Here is a 24272-nt window from a genome sequence, read left to right on the forward strand (position 1 = left end):
CTGGGTGGTCACGTGGTGACCTCACGTGATGGGCACTGCGTTACCAGGCTCCGCCCCCATCCGGGGTGACGTCACGCCCACAGCTCTCGCGAGAGCTCTCAGTGGTGCCCCTCACAGGACGAAGGCGGGAGGGTCAGGTGGCAGGGGAGCAGGTGAGCCCCACCCACACGAGGCCCCGCCCCCCGGCCCCGCCCATCTCCCTCCGGGGAGCCAATGGGCTCACTGACCCATATCTCTTCCCATTGGACGTCATGCAAATGAGCCTCTGCGTCACTTCCTGGGATAAATCGAGCGCCATTTTCTCTTTCTGGCTCTCGATGAGGAGCGGGTGGAGGCTGAAGGGCGGGCGCGGGGCGGCGGGCGCTGCGCGCGCGGGTTGAGCCAAGGTCGGGCCCGGACTCCGGCGATGCTGCCGCCGCCGCAGCCGCCCTTGCGGCGCGCGGAGTAGAGCGCGGCAGGCAGCAGGCGGCGGAGGAGGAGGAGCCGCGGGGCGGGGCGGCGGGCACGGCGCGGGAGGGGCGCGGCGGGGTGGCCGAGCCGGCGGCGGGGCCGGCGCTGTGAGGAGCGGGAGGCGGAGGCTGCGGCGCGGGACCGCGACCCCGCAGGCGGCGGCAGCGGCGGCGGCAGCAGCAGTAAGAGCGGCAGCGAGGCGGCAGAGCGGCGGCGGGCGCCCCCTACAGCCCAGCCGGGTAGGTGCAGTGGGGTGAGCCGGCGGCGCCCGCAAGCGACCCGCCCCGAGGGGCGCGGAGGAGGCGGGGCGGGAGGTACCCGGCGCGGGCGAAGTGGCCCCGCGGGCGGAGGCGCTGCAGCCGCGGGTGCGACCCGGAGCGCTGGCGGTTATGAGTTAACAGCGGCTTCGGCGCGCCTCGCTTGTTCTGCTCGCCTTGGCAGGGCGCTGAGAGCCCAGATCCCGCTTCGCTGGCTGCCGAGCCGTGGGGACGGGTCGCTGCCAGGGTGTGTTGCTCCTTCGCAGCGGTGGAGATCCCCAGTCTCCCTGCCCGGGAAGCACCTGGGGGCGCCGGAGGCGTCTACACTGAAGCCCCCGCGGTAGCTGGGCGGCTCCAGGCGGCCCGCGGGTGGCGGCCCCCGGCTGTCAGCTGCCCTGCGAGTGCCGCCGGGCTGTGCCGGTGCTCGCTGCAGGGCTTTGCAGCCGGGTAACGGGGCGCGGATGCGGCAGGGCTGCGGGCGCCCACCCTCACCTCCCGGCGCGGCGGTGACCGCCGGTGTGCGGCGGGGCGCGCCCGCTGTAGCTGACCTGGCTAAAGCACAGCGGTGTGCGCCCTGTTCCTTTCAAGGCGGCCCGCGTGGATTCAGTGGGAATAACCCCCCTCCCAGCACACAGCGCACACGAGCAGGGGAGGGACTTCCGGGTGTGCCTGTGGTCGGAAGTAGAAATTAGCCTAATGAGACATTCTAACACAGGGAGGTCTCTGCTTTATGAGTACCATTTACTGAACAGCTGGTTTGGATCAGATTTTTTTGTTTGTTTGTTTTTCTGATTTCTGTCAATACTTTGGCGATAGAGCACATAAGGAGCACACTTGACAGGTTGTCTCAAAGTCTGTGAATGAAAAGTCTCAGTTACTTCTAGACAATAGGGGTGTTTGAAACAGTTTATGGAAAACTGTAAGGTGCACAGGAATAGTCTGCATGCAAAATTAGAACTAAAATATTAATGGAATGCAAAATTGCATTAAATATTCTTGTGGTACTTCAGCAATGCAGAAATTGGGAAAAAAGAAAAGTTTATGACTATACAAACATATCCCGTGCAATGCAAATCATTAAAGCCGTTTGAACATGCTTGCTTTGTACTTGGTCTCAAGTACTGGGAAGTTCTTTTGGTCCTGATTTGTAAATGGAATAAAGGATCGGTATTTGACTTTTGCTGCTGTGCTGTCAAAATTATGAACAGTTCCCTTTCAACTGATAAATACTGAAGTTTGGACCAGTAAACTATTTGGGGAGAGTTGGTTGTTTTCCTTAACGATGTTCTATAATTAAAAAATACATGTTTGAGCCCCTTAAAGATTTAAATGCTTGTAATGAAATACAAGTGAAAGACTCACTCTTGGGAGTGCCAATCCAGTCTATATTCTAAAATCTTAGTGCTATTTTTAGTAATTTTGAACAAGAAAAGGGAGTTTCTTTAGAGCAATATTTAACCAAAATGTGTGTAATGAATATGCTATATTATAAGCTGTAATAAAACCTGGAATTCTAATAGTTAATTTCATTAAAGTTTTGTACAAAAACCAACAACCCCCCCTGAATTATAGCAAATCTTCAGACACAACGAAGGGTATAGAAACACTGTTTCATAGTGCTTTGTGCTTTACCACTGGGAACTCCTTGGTTTGCTTTAAGTCTTACTGAACGCTGGAAGAGCTAGCTTGTGTTTAAACACTTCAGCCTTTCTGCTGACACCTGTAGCACAGTTTTATGTTTTTTCAGTTCTGTCTCCTTGCTGAATTTCAGGTTGCAGGTTATCTGTGCTGTGGACTGTTCTGTGCATCTGTGTGAAATGTCTTTGGGTCATACCAGGTTGACTAATGCGGTACAAACGCAGTTGTACTTCTCCCTAAAGTTGCTGGGCTCCGTTGTGTGGCTCTTCTGCTCATCTGAGTAGGCTCCATGTAGATGGTCAGGTCATATAGAATGAGCTTGGGTCCTGCTGGGTTCAGTTTTGGGCTAATGCTGATCCCTGAGGGAGTCCAGCTCTCCTGTGAGTCACAGTGCTCTAGGAGGGCTCCATGAGTTTGAATGGTATAGTCCTTTCTTCTCTTCTGTGTATCTAGTCTTGGATAACGGAGGCTTGATTGTGTGTTAATGAAGCATCACAATAGTTATTTAAACCACAGTAGCAAAAGTTAGTGATCTAAATTTGTTTTGATTGGAGTTTTTAGGTAAGATGCAGATTGATGCACTTTATTTTTATCCATGTAATCACATACCTTAATGCTTTTTACTGTGTTAGCAGGTAGTGAATGATGGCCATCTTTATGTTGGATTAAATGACTCTTTTAACAGGTGTGTGATTAATAGCCAAGAAAAGAGCAAATTATTGTGACTACAAGAGATCTGTAATTGGAGACTCCTAAAGGTTTCTGATTTAGTTGCAGCAAACAAAATTGTTTATTCATATTTTTTTTTCTAACCTGGGATTTCTATCTAGTTGCACTTGGATAGAAATTTAAGAATGAGAATTTAAGAAGATGAGGTAGCATTATTTTGTTGACCTGAACTACTCTTAGTAAGTTTTATTAATCTAATATAATTTACAACAAATGAAATAGTAAGAATAATATCCATTCTAATCAATTGACTGTTTTTCTTTCCAGGAATCAAACCTATCAATGCTGTTAAAACACGTAGAGGTATTGATAGGCAACTATCTACATTTCCTCCCTCTCCCTTCAAAGGCTGGATAAGCTTTGATGGTGCCAACATACCTGTAAATCCAGTTAGGTCTCTTTCAGAAGGCACAGATAACAGTCCAGGGAATGGAACCAACCGTCTGTGTAATAACGCGGTTGAGCAGATACCCAGGTATGACTTCTTGGAGGGCTTGTAAGCTTATCAGAAAACAAAACAAAATTGATGAGAGTAAAGTTCAGTATGGCCAAGTCGAACTCACGTTCTTCTAGGAAGTTTCTTAGCATGCCTGTCCTTCTAACTGCTCTTTGCCATCCAGTGTTCTTGCTCTTTAGATTCTGAGAATTAGTAGATCATATGCTCTCATTTAATTTTCAGGAATGAAGCAGTTGTTCCTATTTTCACGACTAATATTGAATTATCAAATTCTAATGAGTTTATTAAAATGAAAATAAAGAGTTCTTTATTGGTGCTGGTCAACTCTGCTACCTGCTGAGGTATAAGTTGGTAAACAAAACTTTAAAAATACTTCCCACCCAGATATCCCAGAACCTGAAAGTCTTCACAGAAATCTCTTCCACAGTTGCTAATGAGCTTACTAGGTAAAAAGGTATAAAAACTAAGAATGTTTGGGTTTCTAAAGCAGGTAATGTGAAAGGACAACATTTCACAAGCCTTTCGTAATTTCCCTCTTACAGGTGGTTCTATGAGCAACAGCCTAGTGAAGGCCAGCTTCCTAGGAACACATCTGGAGATCTGGCTTCTGTGTAGATTATCTGGTGTCTAAAAAGAGTTACATTGCAGCCTTTTTCTCTGTGGACCTTCTAATAGGGTTTCTCTCTAATTGTCTGTTCTCATGAAATCTCCAGAAATGCCTGATTATCTTGTTTACTGATGGATTTTGCAGGATGTATCTGCATGCATTGGAAGGCACATCTGTGCGTCTACCTTGCTCCAGCTCCATACCAGCTTCTCATTTAATTTGATTGCATATGTTTCCTTAGGAACACAGATGGTGCTTTAAGGAAAAAACCTTTCACTGTGACCACAGTCTGTCACTGAAAAGTTGCCCAGAGAGACTGTCAAACCTCTGTCTATGTAGGTTTTCAATTCATTGCTGAGCCTGCTTTGAATAGGAGGCTGGAATAGGTGTCATCTTGAGTTCACTTCCAAGGTGAATGAGTATTGTTCTAAGAAGTAGCCTAAAGGAAAGCAAATGGAAACCTTCAATTTAGTGGAACTTCTCACTTTGAAGAGGTGAAATGTTAGCATTTTTGCTTTTTTTAATGCAGAGGTATTATAGTCAAGCATAGTTAGTTGGCAAAGTAGAAGTATTTGTCTTTGACTAGTAAGGTACTGTCCATACTGCCACCTCGTTTTTTAGGCTGGTATTAATATACTGTGCTAGTACTGGAAGGGAAGAGTTGCATTTGTGATCTTTGTTGAAAAGCTAAACGTAGTTGGGTGTTATATGGAGTGCAGGTGTTGTGGAAATGAAGGGAACCTTTAGTGTTGCATAGAATTCCAGTATGCTGTATTGTTGCAGAGGTGCTATCTAAATGAACTGTAAATGCAGGAATAAATTGATGGATAAAATGCCTGAGCAAGGGTTGAATGACGTTTTTAGAATTGAGTTTGCTACAATTGTTTTATTTTGCTATTAACTTGCCTTTGTTCTGTTCATGCAAAAGTATCTCCATGAATTGTCTTTTTTTTTTATTATTTTTTTTTTTTTAAGCTACAATTAAAAGTAGCTTAAGATAAATTTGTCTTTTAGGTAGCCCATATGGTACAAAGGTCAAGACTCTTGAGTGCTAGAGTAGCTCAAGTTTAATTTTACTGTAGTGCCTTCATATTGAATTTGCTGGTTAAGAATGGGATGCATACCAACAAAAGAGTGACTGTAGTTATGCATGGAAACAAAGTGCAAGCCAAAGCTTGAAGAATGTCCAAAATACAAGAGAAATAAATTAGTACTAAAAGAGTATGGATAATAAACTGTGTAGTAATCAGGGAATTAAACTGGGATCTTGAGGAAATGAGCTTAGAAGGGTGAAATTTCAGTGACCTTTGTGATGGGGCGTTGCTGGTCTAATGGGTAACAAATGTTAGATGAGTAACTTAGAGTCTTACACCAAAACAGTTTGTTGAAGTACCAACTGAATAATGTTGCACATGATACAGAAATACACATATTTTTGGCTTGAAGACCAACTACTTGAATACAAGTAACTCATTTTCCAGTTTTCAAGTTTTTGTTGTTTGTTTGTTTTGATTTGATTTGTTTCTACTGGATTAATGACTTCCATTTCAGAAAGATTGCTGGTTAAGAAAACTTGAGATACATGGATATTGCATACTATACCACCTTTGTAGACTAATGTTTCTTTTTTATGAGATAGACATGCTTCAAGAAATGTCTGCTTCGCATTCTTCAATAGCATCAATGTATCAGTTAAAAGACTGAGATGAAGGAAGTGTTTCCAGTGGAGCCTAACCTACTGAACCACACATCCTTCTGGCTGATCTGAGTGTGGTGACATCCTGTCAGCTCTGTTGTTACCTTCAGTGGACCATGGGGTTGGTGCACATAACCTGCTATCATAGAGGGACTGATCATAAAGCTTTAACCAGAGACTATATGAATTCCCAGTTGACTTCACTTTAAAAAGAGAATTTTACAGCTTAAATTTACTCCTTGGATTTCGATAGTGTGTCAGACTAGTTACTCTGATTTGTTCCATTCTGTATAGGTTCCTGCTCCACGCCTATCCCAATGGTATCAGAATGTCTTCCAGAATTCTTACTGATAAAAGCCATTAGAAAACAAGACTAGCATCTGTCAAATGGGGCTCCCTCTCCATTTCTTTCTGCATAGCTTTCCTTTGGGGGGAGAAGAAGAGGAGAATAGCATGTGAGTTGTTTGAATTTTAATTAAAAAACACTCAACTGTATGTTTTTTACGTAAGGTTTGTTTGTTTTGTCTTGTTGAATGATGACATACAGAGTAGAAAAAGTGGTTTTTTGTTTATTTGTGGGTCTTGTTTTGGTGGGGTGTTTGTTTTGTTTTGGTGTTGTGTGGGGTTTGGGTTTTTTTTTTGGTTTTTTTTTTTTTTTTTGCATTTGGTGAGACTCAGCTTGTAGCTTCGTCTTATGTGGGAGGGTTTTTTGCTACTGTTTACAAGAAAGTCTTGCCTTTTAAGGCAAAGATTTCATGTTAACAGTGATTTTTGCCTTCTTGAAGTATAACTTTTTAAGACATGAAGGACCATCAAGGTCTAAGTACTATTTGGATTTTATTTTTATTTTTACTTTCTTTTTTGTTAGAACTTGTCCTGGATGGATGAATTGTTTAGCAGTAAGGACTGAGATCTTTTAAACTCTGTTGGGTCCTCTTCCAGCTAACTAAGAACAAAGAAATACCTGTGAAGCTCCCAGTGACCATTTTCAGAGCAGGGTAGTTCCTTTGCATTTTGTGCCAATTTAAGTTTCTTAAATCTCAGTCTCAAATGCATTTTGCTGTAATGTAGGTACGAGGTGATAAAGGCACATACTTCTAAGCCCTGGGGCGTACCTTATGATGTACTGGGAGCTAAAGATAAGCCAAACCCATGGGAATACTTTATGATGTACTGGGAGCTGAAGATAAGCAACTGATGCATCCATAGCCCAGCTGCATGGGGAGTGATAAAAGAGTAGCTGTTGGGGAAGTGCTAGGCCCTTCCTGGTGGTATGTTCTAGACAGATGGGCAACCATGCTGTGCACAGCCCTTCTGATAGATGACCCATAGCAGATAATCTGTCTCTCTGTACACTGGACTCCAGCTATCACAGCTTGCTGGAGGGAGCGGGGTAGGGTATAAGTTGAAATTCTGGAGTAGGAGAAGGTGATAGAGGAGGAGACCTAAAAGCATGTGGGTGTGACAGAAATTTATCCCACATTCAGTGTATTTAGCTATCAGTGCTGTACATTAATTACATTTTATTTCTACTGCATTAATATAGTAGTAGCTTGTTTTATGCCAAGGTCCAGCATAAAAAATTTTAACAGCATAGATTTCCTGTCTGCAGGAGATCTAGATTTTGCCATTGGTCATATTTTAAGCATGTACATACCTGACAACAAAGCAGATTATCAAAGAGGCTTCTCATCTTGACACTAACATTCAAGGGGAAAGGTGTTGAATTCCTCCTTCCCAAATGACACATAGTAACTCTGGTGTTCATATTCTCTCACAAAAAAAATGACAAAACATGGAATAGCTGCCATATAGACACAAAGAGATCTGAAAGAAAAACTTGCAGTTTTGTTTAGGTAGAAGAACTGTAAAGGATTCCCCCCCCCAATCATATTCTTTTTCCTTTAAAAGGAAGCAACTGATCTACTGGGAAATATTAATAAGACCAGTTCTTTGGCTTAAGGCTTTTGCATTTTCATATTTAAGAATACATTTTTAAGACTTTAGTTTTTGTTTGAATATGTTAAATGCACGTGTCTATGTTCAAGTATTCCATCACTTTTTCGTATTTCTTTTTCAGGAAAAGTGCAAAATGTTTCAAATTCCTGTTCAAAATCTTGATAATATTAGGAAGGCTCGAAAAAAGGTGAAGGGCATTCTTGTGGATCTTGGGCTTGACAGCTGCAGGGAATTGTTGAAGGTAAAGCATTTGAAATAATGAAACCAATCTGAAACAAATATTTAACTTTTTCTGTGTATATGATACTCCTCTGGCATAGATATTTATGGTGGGGGTCTTTACTTGAAGGATTACTCATGACTGACTACTCATATGCAAAGGGTGGAATTTAGTGTTTTAGTACATAACATTGACAGAAACTCTATTTCTGAGCAAGATGTGTTATAGATGGTGCTGCATATTCTCTGCTAGTAATACTTCAGCAGAAGGAAACAGTACAGCTTTAGGAAAAACACCACAGACTACGAAATGTTATTTCACAGCAACTTTTTTTGCATTCTTTTAAAATCGTAAGAAGATGAAGACTTGAGACTGTTCAGGGGTATCCTGACGTATATCAAGGGCAACCCTTCAAAACAAATTGTCAGTATTTCTGAAAACAGACAAGCAGTTAGACCCAGTAATCTTGTTGAGGGCCTTTAAACTTTATATTCAAGGGAAGATACGAAACTTATCTTACTGAGTTGTATCCAGTTCTGCATTTTAAAATGTATATGCAAGTGCACTGGAGCGATCAAGAAGACCTAGTACCATTGTTGCCGCTTTCAGGAGAAAGTGGTGTTGAACAAGCAGGATGGAGTCACACCATCAGATTGGCAAGACATGCTAGAAAAAGTGTGAACACAGTAATGCAACTCAATGACTGCACAGTAGAGTATTTCAGCCAGCCGGTACACAGGCTTTTTTGGCAGTTTAGTGTGTTTATATCTTCACATTGAATCAAGGATTTGGATTAACTCTAGATGATGGTGCTAAACTAAGTTAACTCTGTAGGGGTGCTGTTATGTCTTTTGTGGTGTTTTTTCCTAAACTGTATACATAAATGAGTAAGATCTACACACATAACTAATTCTGGAACATTGTTGGCTATTGCACTTAAAAATGTTTGATATATCTAAGTATGTCATAAGAGCTCAGGGAAAAGTGTATTTGTCTAATTTCAATTTTCATACAGTTTTTATTGTGTTGTATATTGTTTTGAAATTAAACCTCTAAGAAGCTGTTCTGTCTTTACCCTTTGAAGTAGAAATGTGTTGATGATACTTTTTTTTTTGCTATGAAATTGACTGCAGTTTAACTTTTTGTTTGCAGTATGGGGTTTAATGGTGAATGGGGAATAAGGTATTTTGTGTTTGGGTTTTGGTTTTTTTTTGGGGGGGGGGGTGGTAGTGTGTGTTTATTTGGTGGTGGTTCACTTTTAATAAATGGTGATGGTGGGGACCCCAGCAAACATTTCCATTCTTGAAAAAGCTCTGTGAGATGTAGGCTAAAAAAGATACAGTTTTATTTTTTTGCAAATATTTCTCCCTCAACCAAGTTCGTAACTTCAGTTTGTTTCTTTCAGGTAATCTGTGGCTGGTTTTGGTAGAACTTTAGCAGCAAGAAGAGTGGTTTTTAGAACTTGATTTGTAGTTGGCTCGTATGACGATGGTATTTCTTTTTGGTAGAACAGGGTGTGTGGTGTCTTAATAGATGAGAAGTGCGTTAAGTCGTGTGTCCTCCTCGTCATCTCCCGTCCCCAGTATTAGGATTGATTTCTGGACATTCTCGTGTGAGGAGGCTGGACAACTTAGGAAACGGTATGAAATGATGTGATACAGACTTGACCTGCCATCTGGTCTTAAAATTGGTCTTAACCTGTTCTAGTAAGGTATGATAATGGACAGTAGTTTATGAAGAAGGTGAAGGAATTTCACATACAGTTAGTATCTCCTTGTAGCTTGGAGACTGAACGGTTTAGCTTTTAGGCTATAAGTTTTTCATTGATCTCTGCTAGGAAGAAAACATGAGCTTTTGGGCTAGCTTACTGGTTTGATTCTCAAAGTGGTACTTTTAAGTACTTTGTAATGTCAGAGGCTTTCCTTTAGTAAACTATTTTAGCTTCTTTAGCATATTGTGATCTTAAACTCTGAGCATTTTATCTTTTTGTTCTGGAAAATGGTTATGGTTTAATACAAAAGTACAACATTTTTGGGATAGGCCAAAAACTTTGAGATAACTTTTATAACAGTGTGTAATTCACTCCAGTGTGTTTGGCTGAAGAATTGTTAGCAAATCTTAGGTCTCTTCATATGTTTTCTGTATCAAACATATGTAAGAAAAGCATCATATTTTCTAAGGCTGTGGGATTTCTCCTGTTCCGTGCAAGGGTTCTTTCTAAGGTGTTTTCCTTTCCTTAAGAAGGTTTGCCTGAAAGGCAGATAGATGAGTCATTCAGTGGTTAGATGTTGATTAGAACAGAAGGGTTTGCTGATTGATTAGAATGGAAGGGGTCTTCTGAAGCCTAGGGTCTTCAGAAATGCTTAGCAAACAGTAATGTAGTTATTTTTTTCATTAAGTTCATGTTTGGATATGCGTGGGCTTCAGAAAATTGGAGAGGAACTTAAGATTTTTAGGGTAGTAGCTGGCTTTGGCTTGAGGAACATAAACTGCTCTGATGGGATTGATTAGAAGAATGCTATAAGGAAAGTTGTTTACCCTGACATGGTTGTTCCAGACACAATAATATTGTTTTACAGCTTGAGACAAAATAACTGCTGCTCTCTGTTTTCCCAAGTTAAAAGCAGAGCAATGCTGTGATTTAATGCTAAACCCTGTTGCAAAGTAAACCATAGTGGTAAGTTAATAAATTGAAGTAAATAGTGAAGGATTACAGATTTAGGAGGAGGAAGGTAGAGGGAGAAAGTATCTTTTGTGTTCCCTGTGAACTTGGCTAGAAGCAATGGAATTAAAGTGTAAATATTTTCACTCCTATATTTTTTTCAGTAAGGATGAAATGTTCAGAATTCCTACTAGATTACGAGGCAGTCATGAACAAATATTTGAGGTAAAATAAATCAAAGAGGGATCAAAATAGCAATTTCTTGGAACTGAGTTTTGAGGCCTGTATCCAAATACTGTATGGACTTGGCATTTACCTGCTTTTTGTGTGGGTTTTCCTTTTTTCTTTTTCCTTGCTTTCTATTGAGACTGTTTTTTGTATTCAGAACAGACTGCAAAAGCAGATTATTTCTTGTTTGCTTTTTCTCTTTCAGAATCTTAAAAGTTTTGACCCAGGTGAAAAACACTTTTGTAACACTTCATGGAGTGATGTCTCTCCTTGGGAGTCTGCAGGCAAAAGGAAGGTATGTATAGTTGTGTTAGAGATTCTGGGTAGGCGTGTATGTGGAGTTGCTGAATTTTATCACTTTCAGAAGTCCTGGAAAAGTTAAAATACACCTTTTTATGGTAAAAAATATAGCTTTAACGTCTATTTTCTAAGTACTATTAGAAATACTCTTCCATTTCCTCTGTATTCTTCTCTGTAATGCAGCTGGTTATAAGGACTGTGTATAAAGTTTGCCATCTTTAAGGATGCAACCTTGAACGTCAGTGTTTAAGATGTCATACTAATGTTCTGCTTTTTTTAGCCTATTCTGATGTGTAGTCTTAACATGCTCTTGCATACAACACGTTTCTTGTTTCTTTGGAAGGGTGCAGATGTGGTTGCTTAGATGAAAGTGGATTAAGCTGAAAGTGGCTTGGGATAGGGTTGTAATGGAAAACATGTTCCAGTTAGATTGGTGTATGTGAAACAGCTTTCAGTTCTCTATGGCTGGAATCTTGTGTGAAGCTAGTATCTGCAAGAAAGGCAGGGTTGAGATGAACAAACCAATATAATTTTATATTCTAGCAAGTTTCTAAGATACTATATAGAGCAAAGGAATATATCCAGAGGAAAAGGTAGTCTTTTCTCAGTCTTGCTGAAGAGTCTTTGGGCTCCTGATTGCTTCCATGAGGAAGGCCTATAAACAGCATGTAAAGAGTGGTGGGTCTGTAGTTTTCATCCTGAATCCAAAGGAAATGGTTTAGAACAGTATGGTGGCTGTTTGTCAGGGATTTGGGGGCTTTTTGTGGTGTGTGATTTATTTATTTGTTTGTTTGTTTGTTTGTTTGTTTGTTTTTAAATCTGGCATGACCATCTTTGAAACAAGCAGAGGCTTTCACATCCAATAGTTGTATGTTTTAAAAAAGCTGTCAACATAGAGGCTGGCCAAACAAATCCATTCAGTCTTCGTCAAACTGTCATTTAGTAGAAAGCGACTCTTCCCTCCCTTTAGGACCTTTGTCTGCTTTGTCTCCTAGTTCTCCTTTCCTGAACTTGAGTTCACACATTTAAGAGAGGAAGTTCATCTGTTCACATGAATTTGTGGATGAGAGTCAAATGTGACTTGTTTGACTGGCTCTGTAGAGATCCAGGCACTAGCTTCTTAGTGCCTCTTCAGTTAAGGCTTACAGTTACCTTCAGTCAAGACTACCTTTAGTTTAGCTGAATGGAATAAATCCCGTTAATGGTTATGCAGGTTCCATCCCACCCTTTTTATTTCTTCTTTATGCACATGGAAAGTGTCTCCTTTTATCAGGTCTCCTGGCTCCAGTCAGCATATTTTGAGCTGTAGTCTTGCTGATTCTGTCTTTTTTTGCCTTTTTCCTTAGTCAGTGGACAAAGAAAGTTAGTGTTGGGAGACCTTCTGTGTTAGATGAGCAGGATAGGTTCCCCCTCCTCCCCAGATGCGAAACAGGGAAGAAGAGGATGAAGACAGAGAAAGTGAAGCTTCCTGTTTAAAACTTAAGAAGAAGTTGGGCTTTGGGTGGTGTGTGTGGGTGTGTGTGTGTGTGTGTTCAGTTTTTTTGAGTTTGTTTTTTTTTTTTGTCCACAGTCCTTTAGGAAAAAGATTAGCCATTTCAGTGAAAATGGAAAAGAACTAAAAATCATGCACTAGAGAGGGAATCTTTCATTCCTACTGTCTGGAGAAAGACCAGGCAGAGAGACCTGATTCCTTACCAGAAGGGAGAATGTCCTGGGTTCAGCTGTAACAGTTATTTTTCTCCTTCGTAGTAGCTGGTGCAGAGCTGTGTTTTCAGCTTTAGTCTGAGAACAATGCTGATAACACACCGATGTTTTAGTTGTTGCTCAGTAGCACTTACCCTGATCAAGGACTCTTCAGTCTCTCATGTTCTGCCAGTGAGGAGGGGCACAAAAAGCTGGGAGGGAGCAGAGGCAGGACACCTGACCCAAACTAGCCAAAGGAGTATTCCATACCACAGCATGTCATGCCCCGTATATAAACTTGGGGGAGTTACCCAGAAGGGCAGATCGCTGCTCCAGTTGGGCTGGGTATTGGTCAGCAGTTGGTGAGTAATTGTGTAGTGCATCACTTTTGTTTATTGGATTTTTTTATTTACTTCTTTTAGTTTTATATTCTCTCCTCTTGTTATTTCCCTTATTATTATTGGTGGTAGTAGTAGTGGTTTTGTATTATACTTTAGTTATTGGACTGTTCTTATCTCAACCTGCGGGATTTACATTCTTTTGATTCTCTTCCCCATCCTTCTGGGAGCGGGGGGGATAAAGGGGAGGAGTGAGTGAGTGGCTTCGTGGTTCTGAGTTACTGGCTGGGCTTAAACCACGGCAGAGAAATACAGCTCCTGACTCAGCTGATCAGCATGACCAGTAGTATCTATATCTGTCCAAAAAACCAAGATTGGAATCTATCTGATGATGAACTTCAGTGTAGAGTTTGTAATCTGTTGCTGTGGAACAGATTTGCCAAGCTATGTCTTGTGGATGCTAAAGTTGCTTCTATCTATTTTCTTTAAACAGCCATAGTTCCTTGACATGTATCACTCACATATCTCTGCATCATGCTGCCTAGATTTGGGAGAAAAGAAGTTGGTCCTAGAAGTTGTTGCCATAGGGGAAAATAAGTTGTTTGAACTACATTGGAAACTCAGTAGGCTGGAGATAATGTTTATTTAGATGAGTTGGTGGTTTTACCATTAGTACTGTTATTAGGGAGACGTTGATAATTATGGAAGAACTTCTGGTTTTTGGAGGCTATTGTGTCTTTCTGCTTGTCTCTAGGTTGTGGGGAATGTGAGCCTACACAACGGAAAGTGTTACTGCATTATGGGGTATGTTCTTTGGAGTGGGACTCATTGAGTTTTCCTGAATGCCTCTAATAAGCCTTTTTGAATTCCATTTGTACAGTTTAGGGTTGTGTTGGTCAATCTCCTGGATGGTGCTTTTGTTGTTTTTCTAGGCGGCCTAGCATTCTGTGAAATTATCTATAAAGCTGAGATACTTTTAGTCACACTTGGGAACATATAAAACAGCTTAAAGCGTATGCAAGGAGCACATGCTGATGAAATTATTTTCTAATAACACCTGTTTTCTAGTGTGCCTGTGTGGAAGAGTTCTGTTTCATACAGAAACAACACAAAAGTAGCAGGCTTTCACGTGCTTCGGTTGAAGCAGAATTTTTGGGATTTTTTATTTTGTTGTTGGATTTTTTTTTTTTTTTTTGAGTAAGAGAATTTGAGGTACAGAGATTTATTTTTTTTATTTATTTTTTTCTTTTGCTTAAGTGTCATGATTCTTACCTCCACCAAAAAATAAATGATCTAAGAAGGCATGGAACTTCATTTCCCCTAGACTTACCAATATGCAGGTACTGGGGTGGTTTCTAAGTAGTGTACTGCAGTGCTTGTTTGTGTAAGAATAAGAACGTCATTACTATGGAACAGTAAATTAATTCAGCACTTGGAGCATGCACTTGTAGAGTGGAGCGTTCTCACTGTACCTAACAGCAGTTCAGACTTGGTAGCAAAGAAATATTGCCAATGTATTGCACTATGGTATAAGTTTATGGGTACAGAAAGACCCAAACCAGAGATGGGGTGGAGGGGAAACTAAAAGGCTGTATGGGCCCAGTATTTAAAAGCATACAAGCTTTTCTAAGCCTTGGACAACAAATTAAAATAAGCAGTCATCACTCTTTGTTGCCTGCCTTCTTCAGAAGTAAGGCTAAGGAGGTGCAGCTTTTAGTAATACTCTCTATGCTTCATTAGTTTGGTGTTGCGAGTGGCCTTTCTCTACTCAGTACACTTTAAAAGTAAGGTTGAGGCTTCTTCTAATTTGCTGTAGTGCTGTTTACTAGCAGCTGAGACCAGACACCTAAAGAGTGTAAGTAGAGGATAATTCACTGATAGCTTCACAGTGTACTCTTCAGCAGTCTTAGCCAGTCGCTTTATCTGACCCAATCTTTTGAATTTGGAGGTTGGATTTTGTTTTTCGTCAGGAGCTAATAGATGACACCTTCATGGCTATATGAAATGACAAAAAAACAACTGCACAAATTTTTGCTACAGTTCTTCATATTGTATCATCTCTGACGTATACGTGGGTGATCTAGCTAGGCTGGATGCTGTAGTGGTGGAACAGCTTGTTCCCTTTGGATGGTGTTTCAAAAGGGGCAGCAGTAAGGTGGAAAGCACATCTGACGGAACAGACAAGTTTTACTAGATGTTTCAGAGTGCAGGTTTATCAGCTGGATGCTGCTGTGACTGATTCTGTAGGTTTTGGCAGGAGCTAGGCTTAACTTTGTAGGAAGTTGGTAAGAAAAAATGGTTGACAGGTCTATCAGCTTTTCTGGAAGAGCAAATAATGTTCATATGGATATGAAAAGTAATGCTGTCAAGTGACATGTAATCAAGGGAGCAAACTGCTGTTTAGTGGAGGATAGTTAGGTTTATTTTTTTGTAATTATTTTTATGAGAAGAATCTGTATGTTCTATAGTGAATGTGCTGGAAGAAATTTCTTAAATTGCTGTGATGGGGTGTCCAGTATGTTGAGATAATACAAAGAGGTCATTGCTACTTTATGATAAAAGGGGGTTTTATTTGTTTTTATTATTAATCTGGCTCCAAAAGAATGTTCTGAAAAAAAATTAATCTTTTGTGGCTTTTGGAGAGCTTTCAGTGAAGGGCAGGGTATTGAAATACACAAAACCCCTCACCCCTTCTCTCTTTTTGTCCAGTAAATAGGAGGTTGTTCTGACCTAAATAACACTTTAAAAGTGTCATATTTAAAGGGCTGCTATTCCTAATTGTTAAGGCTTCACCTCCTGTGTACAAGTGGCATACAAATTCTTCTTAGCTTGTTTTGTGATTCCCATCTTTAAAAATGGGCTTCAGAATTACATCTTGTGAACTGGAGTAGAAATGAACTCATTTAAGGCTTCTTAATAAATTATAAAGAAGCGAAAGGGCACAAATGTTTCTCCCTTAAAGTATGTCATCTTTAAGTCTGCTTTTCAGAGACAGAAGAAACTGAGAAGATACATGCTATACATCCAGTGAAGGCATTTTTGACAGGTGATAGTGCAGGCTTACTTTCAAACAGATAACGGGGATTTAGGAACTGGCAGTTTCTAAGTGGATGTTTTTGTTTTGTTTGCAGAGATACAGAACAAAGCCGTACTGCTGTAGCTTATGCAAGTTCTCATCAAAATTGCTCACTTCATTCAAGAATCACTTGCACCGCTACCATGAGGATGAAGTGGACCAAGAGCTGGTGGTTCCTTGCCCAAAATGTGCATTCGCTTCTGATCCCAAAATAGTGGGAAAACATATTCGTATGTTTCATTCGTCTAATAAGAGAATCCAGAACTACACAGTCAGCATTTTGGATGGCATGAAACAATTCAGGAGTGACATCATAAACTTTACGTGTCTAAAATGTCACTTCACAGACACATTGTATTACAATATGAAGAAACATGTGCTGATGAACCATTTTCAGAACTTAATTAGTACGTATTTTGGCCAGAAACCTGATGAAAGTAAAGAGAATTCTACTGAGCACTACTGTAAAAAATGTAATGCTTCTGCAAACAGCCAAGATTCTTTAATGTATCATGTTTTGACAGCTGAAACACACAGAGACCTGGAGAACAAACTTCGGTCTGTGATTTCAGAGCATATTAAGAAGCCAGGACTTGTGAAACAAATGCAAATTGCTCCAAAGCCTCCCCAAAGTGTGGCAGTGACTCCTCCATCTGCAACACCTGCCACTGCCACAGCAGGTTCCGTCACAACTCCATCTTGCATCCAGCTTGCATTTCCACAGAATAATCAAAACCAGAGTGTGGTGCAGCCAAAAGCTGTTCAAAACACAGTTGGATCACTGACTGTTCCAAGTGCCTCTGGTAGCCTTCCACATATAACTTCTGCTCCGGTTGTTACCCCCTCACATGTTACTCTTGTATCTAATAATCTTTTTGTAGGTCAGAATAACATGAATATTCAGCCGTCACCTTCCCAGTCTATTATTGTTTCTCATACACTCCCCCTTAATCAGCCTGTGGGGACTGTGGCCCCTGCAGTTCTTCCTCTTAATCAACCTGTCAGGCCTGGGCTCTTTCCTATTAATCAACCCATTGGTACCATAAATGGTCCGGTTGCAACTGGAACGCTACCTGTTACTCAGCCTGTCAGCCCTGTGAATCAACAGGTTGCACCAGGAGTTCTCGCTGTCAACCAGTCGTTTGGGAATGTGAATAGACCCATTAGTCCCAGGGTCCTTCCTGTGGCGCAGACAGTTGCGTCAGGTGTTCTCCAGCTTAACCAGCCTGTTGCTTCTGGGCTTGTTCCTGTCAGGCAGTCTGTCAGACCTGGTTTTTTTCAGCTTAATCAACCTGTTGCCCCAGCAGTTATCCCAGTAAATCATCCAGTTCAACCGGCAGTTTCTCAAAACGCAACTTTTTTGACTCCAGGTTCTATAGTTCGGCAGTTGATTCCAACTGGTAAGCAGGTTAATGGGATACCTACGTACACGCTTGCCCCAGTTTCAGTTACTTTGCCTGTACCTCCTGGGGGGGGAGTAGCAACTGTTACACCACCACAAGTGCCCCTCCAGCTAATGCAGGCTGGGACAATAACTCAGTTGTCGCAGTCACCGGCTAGTGCACCCTCTCCTCCAGTAGTTTTAACATCTCAGAATATATCATTACAAGCCTCCCTCCTTGGTCTTGGAACAAGTCAGGATATCAGACAGGCTAAGCAGTGGAAGACTTGCCCTGTTTGCAATGAACTTTTCCCATCAAATGTCTACCAGGTGCATATGGAGGTGGCCCACAAACAGTGTGAATTAAAAATGGAGAAAACCCCAGCACCTGACAAACTTGCAGCTTGTGCACCCTTTCTGAGGTGGATGACAGAAAAGACAGTCCGGTGTTTCTCTTGTAAATCTTTTCTCTGTGAGGAAGAGCTCATGAAACATCTATTGATGCATGGCTTAGCTTGCTTGTTTTGCACAGTTACTTTCCATGACTTAAAAAGCCTCGTGGAGCACAGTAAAACCACACACAACGGGAAAAAGCAGTTACATGCAGATTATAGCAACAGAGGATTTCAACTAGGTAACGATGCTCAGGGTGACCTTGTATTTCCTCACTTTGATTTCAGTACAGTGTTACCAAAAGAAGACATTGGTGAAAGAGAAGTACATTTGGCAGTGCTTGCTGGACTAAATTCAAGGACGCTTGTCCCAGTTTACATCAAAGTGACAGCTCAAACAGCAGAAACAAACAGCAGATGCATCAAAAAAGCGTTAACCTGTCCCTTTTGCTATGGTACGTTTGCTGGTAAAGAAACCTATGAAACGCATTTGAAAGAGAGGCATCATATAATGCCAACTGTACATACTATTTTAAAGACTCCTGCTTTCAAGTGCATCCACTGTTGTGGTGTGTACACTGGAAATATGACTCTAGCAGCTATCGCTGTACATTTGCTCCGTTGTAGAAGTGCTCCCAAAGACAGCAACTCAAGTGTGAAGATGCAACTCGAGCGTACTGAGAAGAAAGAGCTACTGTTTGTAAATGGTGAAAAGCATGATTCTGTGACGCTGAAAAGAAAACAATCAGATTCCTGCTTTGTTGCAGAAGACCAAAGGAATAAGGAACAGCAGCCTCTGAGCTTAAGTACTGGCATAGCTCTGTCTCCAGAAAGAGAAGTGAATTCAGGGGTAGTGCCTTTTAAACGACAGAAGATTAATAATAGGACTGATATGAAGAAGCTTCCTTCTAGTGAGGATCTTCGCTTTCTAGCAGTAGATCCTAAACAGTATGATCACAGTTCGTATGAGGCTCAAAAGCAGTTTTTGACAGACTACTTTCACAAGAGGCCATATCCTTCTAAAAAAGAGATGGAATTACTTTCCTTGCTGGTGTATGCATGGAAAATTGATGTTGCATCATTCTTTGAAAAAAAGAGGAGTATATGCTTAAAGGCGATGAATAATCACAAACCATCTGTGCTGCTGGGTTTCAGTATGTCTGAACTAAAAAATCTTAAGCACAGTTTGAATCTAAAAGACGAAGCATTAGATATGTAAACAAGCTTTTTATAACAGCTAAAAGCAACCCATAATTGCATAATTATTGATTTAGCCGTTTATTGTATTATTTGTTTTGACTTGCAGACTGGCCTGTTGAAGGGTGCAGTAGTACAAACAGTCTTGTTCAGTTGCAACTTACTGTGAAAGGCACACGTAGTTGTGTATTTGAAAAGCTAGAACCTTCAGACTTACACATCTGGAATTTGTTTTAGCTTTTTACTTTTTCTGGAGTATGGTTTTTATTTTTGTTTCCCCTGTTCCCTTTCTTCCCCTCCAGGCTCCCATTACACTTTTTATACCACCATGTAAAACATTTGTCCTGTTAAAAACAGATTTGATTTTATTTTTCTGCAATGTCGTCATCTTTTCTAAACAATAAAATGTATAATGTTGGTTAAAATACTGAGGTAAACTACGTGAAAAAACATATATTTGATTATTTGTGGGTTTAAGTCCTAATTTTTTTAACCTATTTTTGTTTTATCTACGGAAGAAGTGATTGTAACCTTTACGTCCATTGCCTTTTCAAATTCCCGATGCACTGGTAGCAATAAAATAGATGGCAATCTTTTTTTTTCCTCAGCCAAAATACCTGTGCCAGTTAAATCTGGTGACTTGTATCTAGCTAGTATTATCTTGGTGGGGATTGAGTAACTTGGTGGTTCCCATTGAAGTGTTATCATTAGCTGACTTGAAATGGTTGTGTGTTACCTGTTAAATAGATCTTGCTAACTAGAAGTGTTTTTTCATTGGTGTTGAAGCCTGGTTGTTTAAATACCTGTTGTTCAAAGCTTGTGCAGCTATTGTAGCAGCATTTGGTTTATTTTCTTTTTCAAAAAGGGAGTCACATTGCTCTGATACATGGAGTGGGTGACTTCTGTGCACATCACTTATCTGTAGAAGCCCTATCCAAAGTTTGGTGAAAAAGATGTCTTTTATTTTAAATAGCTGTTACATGAGGTTAGTGGGGGGAGGCACTGCACTGAACAGTGCCTCCTCCCCCAGCAAGTTAGATACATAGCTCGGAGTCTTTTGAGTCAGAAATTGTACAAACTGCAACTGGATGAATTGGTAGCACCAAGACTTTAAACTGTTGAGTACTTGAACCAATGATACTCACGTAGTGATTGTTCTTTGTTGTCCTCTAGAGAGCATAAGAATAGTATAAAACCCAAATAGACCAGCTTGTTCAATGTAAACTACCATCCCTATTACAGATTATGGAAGAGCTGTTGGGAAGGTTCACTTGAGTTAAAGAACAAGCTGTGGTATTGGTGGCCACATTGAGAGGCCTTTTTTGGTACTGTTCTTTCTTTCTGAATGTGTTTGGTTTCATCTCGCTTGTCAAACAGTGCCTCCAATATTCATTAATGGCCAGTTATATAATAAATAACTTACAATATGCATTATTTTTTTCCCTACTCTTCATCCCCTTCTCCCCACCCATCTTTCCCAGAAGAAAAAAAAAAAAGAGCAGGCTCTCCTGTCAGTTCACTTGTGCCAGTGTTACAAGGAAAGGGAGATGTGCAAGCTTATTTCTATTTTTTTAAGTAGTAAGTGTACTTTTGTCCTGTGCAGTAGTTTTTAAAATAGGCACAGAATGTTTTTTGTGCAGTTTCTAAAAGGGCATGGCATTTTTAGCAGAATTTGGTGGCTGCCCACCTGAGGTTCTATAAGCTGTTTGAAATTATATTTTGGATACAATCTCGATATTTTCATATTGATCACTTCAGAGAGTTTTGATGTATATGCAAAGTATGGTTACTTAAACTAAAAGAATCTGCTATTTGGAAAAACCTAGTTATTTAATAGCAGTGCTGAGCAAACATAAACACCATTTCTGGCAATGTCTGCACGTCTCACCACAAAGAGTGATGGTGAATAAGAACCAATGTGGTGTCCTAGCTTAAGAATAGCTCATTAAAAATAAAAATACGATATTTGGGTATAGAACAGTTCATGAATCAGTTTGAAGGGCTCTGAGTGAGGAAAGAGGATGGATGCTCTATAGAAGTTCTGAAATCTAGGCACTCCGTTTCACTCTTAAAACCTCAGTACTGTGAGCCCTGGCATGTTTGTGGTGGTTTATGCTGGTATCAGTAAAACTCCAGCAGGGAGGAATTTGGCAGTGTGCATGTGGGGAAGGCTTGCCGTGAATGGTTAAAGATTGTTCTTGAGATAACAGTGTGGCTTGGAGTAGGGAGCTGAGAAGTCATTTCAGGACTCAGCCATGCTGGGAGCTCCAAGGGAACAGTCCAGTCTTACCAGAGTTTTCCTGCATAGCGTCCAGTGGTGATGTTAAGCATTTTCTTTATTGGACTTTGATTTCACAGTTTCGAATAAACCAGCTTTCTAACTTTCTCTTAGATGTGTGTGCAAATGATTACCTATCCCACTGCTCCCCTCCCTCTGCTTTAATATATTCAGGGAACTTGATGTGAAAGTTTCTTTTTGGTGCAAAATAGCTGTTAAAAGACACAAAAGGTAAGTCTGACCTTAAAACATTGATCCAGATGCTTTAGGTAGACCTTAGTGCATTATATTAATATCTTTTATTATCTCAACTGACAGTTACCTGTTTTCCTAGAGACTGATGTTCTTATATCTTGGTACTAATTTGCTGTCACTAAATGCTTCTGCTCTTACTAAGTAAGGACTGTAGAAATAAACAACCAGATGAATTTTGACATGGGATAATGACTGAGGCGTAGTATGGTCATGGTTTTCAGGAAAGCCAAGTTGCCTGAAAACAGAAAAATTACATCAGTGTCTTTAACTGCATTGGGCTTTTGCAGTAGGCTTCTCATGTGTGAAGTCACTTGGTTAGGAAGTGTTAGTCTGGGAAGATGCTGCTGCCCCTGCCTAGGGCTACGTGTGAGCAGTGTGGTAAATGCCTCTCTGTCTGTCACTTTTCTAAGGGCAGAGCCTGACGTGGCTGGAATATACTGTTGGGGGAAACAAGTCTTCCAAAGGAGCTGCCCTCTGCAGCAGACTTTCTGAATGCAGGTCCTTAAAGCGCATGAGTGAAGCTCTGGTCCACTGTGAACAAAGTCCAGTTGGGGATACTGGTTGGTTTGCAGGATGATTGTAGCAAGTACGTGTTCCTTATGAGAATCATTAAAAATAGCTGTATGTATTCTCCTTCTGAAATCTGTTGGTCTGGAGAAGTCTCTTTGCATTTGAGAAATAGTTGTTGTGGTGTCTTGATTTTTTGAGCAGAAAAATTGTGCTTCTGAAATAGTGTGATAATTTATTATTTGAATATATAGTAGGAAGGATTATTACTGTAGTGTAATTTGGTAATGTTTCTTCTGTATACATTTATGTGGTGGGATTTATGTTAATATTCTTTGGTGAACTGATGTTCTGGAAGGGGACAAAACCCAAAACACCCTTGTGATTGGTTTTCAGTACTGCATTCTTGTGTAGATTACTGCAGTTCACCATTGCATCAGATTTTTTTTTTTTTCTCCCTTCACTGTTCTTAGTTGCTCAGGAAAGTTCAGGGGCTTATTTAAGAAGCTGTTGAGCATAATTTTGGGTATGCAATTCCCAACAAATATCTCTATAAAACTATAATTCTACTGCAGCTGGCTGTGCCATTCTCAAACTTAAGTGTGTCAAACTTAACTGTGGACACACTGTTCTAGAAAAAATACTTGATGCTATCTAGCAAAGTACAGATACACAGAAAAAAGCTGCAGTCTAATAGCAAGAGAAAAAAAGACCAAAAAAGCCTTCAGAAAATGTGCGTAGCTTATGTTAAGGGTTAGAAGAATTTTCACTTCCTTCTCTGCAAAATGTGTGTGAAAAAGATAAATTGGGGGTATTTATGATTGAAGCAGAACTTAGTGGTACTACATTTAAAGTTTAACACTTTGCTTTAGTTCCTCTGTATCTCATTTCAGCTGTTCTGACTTGACACGCAAGCTGCAGTTGGGACAGTTTCTCATTTCACTTAGGTACTAGATGCCAACACGAGACATGTGGAAGCCTGTCCCTTGTGGACTGGGCTTGTTAGTTGTCCTGTCATGCATGTGGTATGCCAGCAGCATCTCCCGTTGGAAAAAGTGATGCAGAAAGGATGCTAATGGAGACTCTGTGAGATACTGTCTTTGGCACATAAGGACCTAGTTCCAGAACATGCATTGTGAAATCATTTCTAGGTCATGAAGGACAAGTGCCATAACAACTTCATTTATTAAGTCATCTTGCATTAGCAAATGCACGCAACATCATCCATCTGCCACAGGACTGGCATCATGCAGTGCTAGAGACAGAGGACTGAATTACAAGCTTTTCAGAGCGCTCAGAACAGTCTCCTCTCCTGATCTGGGCAGAGAATTATGGTAGCAAGGGCATTACTTACCTGAAAACAGATAGTTACGTTTGAAAGCATTGTCAGTCTGCTGTATGAGTGGCCATGCGTGTGGTTGAGTTCTGTCTGATTAATGCTACAGTGGCCTCACATGATCCTCAACAGAGCTAAAAGAGTAAGGTGGGGCTCGTTAGCAGTGATCCTACATGTAGCATTGTGTGTAGGCAGAGATAGAAGGCAGAGTGTAAGCTATACAGCTGAATCTGCTCTGTCTTGGCTTGCTTTTTTTGGAATAAGCACTCATTTTAAAGTAGCTGTTGGGGCTGATCTTATTAATGTTATAAATGATGTGAAAAACGCAAGTCTGTTAACCAAACTTGTTAATGGAAGAAAAGCTATCGGGCAGCATTGGTGTAGAGAAGAGCCTGTATCGTATTTGAAGAACTGGAATGCTGGGAGTTAATACAGCATCATGATCTATAAACACACGTGCATAAGGGTTAGCCAGCATAGACTCTCCTACTTGGCTGCTGCTGCTCAAGGCCAATGATAACCTCGGCACAGACAGAGGTTGGAATGTGACCACATGTGTGTTCAGTGTGGGATTGTAGAAAACCAGTGCTAGGGTCAGGGCCATGAGATTCAGAAACAATGGGTGC

General features: G+C 40.8%; 1 protein-coding gene across 6 annotated transcripts; it reads left to right on the forward strand.

The window, feature by feature from the left end:
- Positions 1-51: 51 nt before the first annotated feature.
- On the forward strand, positions 52-22544 carry ADNP2 (ADNP homeobox 2). 6 transcript variants are annotated; one of them, XM_030477453.1, is made up of 5 exons: positions 52-689; positions 6129-6289; positions 7915-8034; positions 11109-11198; positions 16356-22544. In XM_030477453.1, exons 3-5 carry the CDS (start codon positions 7927-7929, stop codon positions 19290-19292), a joined length of 3135 nt encoding a protein of 1044 aa, XP_030333313.1. In that variant the 5' UTR covers positions 52-689; positions 6129-6289; positions 7915-7926; the 3' UTR covers positions 19293-22544. The 6 variants fall into 6 exon arrangements, with proteins under 6 accessions (XP_030333313.1, XP_030333318.1, XP_032775677.1 ...); XM_030477458.1 differs by lacking the exon at positions 52-689 and adding an exon at positions 5118-5955; XM_032919786.1 differs by lacking the exon at positions 52-689 and having other exon boundaries at positions 5655-6289.
- Positions 22545-24272: the final 1728 nt, after the last annotated feature.

Source organism: Strigops habroptila, chromosome 1 (assembly GCF_004027225.2).
Source record: "Strigops habroptila isolate Jane chromosome 1, bStrHab1.2.pri, whole genome shotgun sequence".
Taxonomy (NCBI): Eukaryota; Metazoa; Chordata; class Aves; order Psittaciformes; family Psittacidae; genus Strigops; species Strigops habroptila.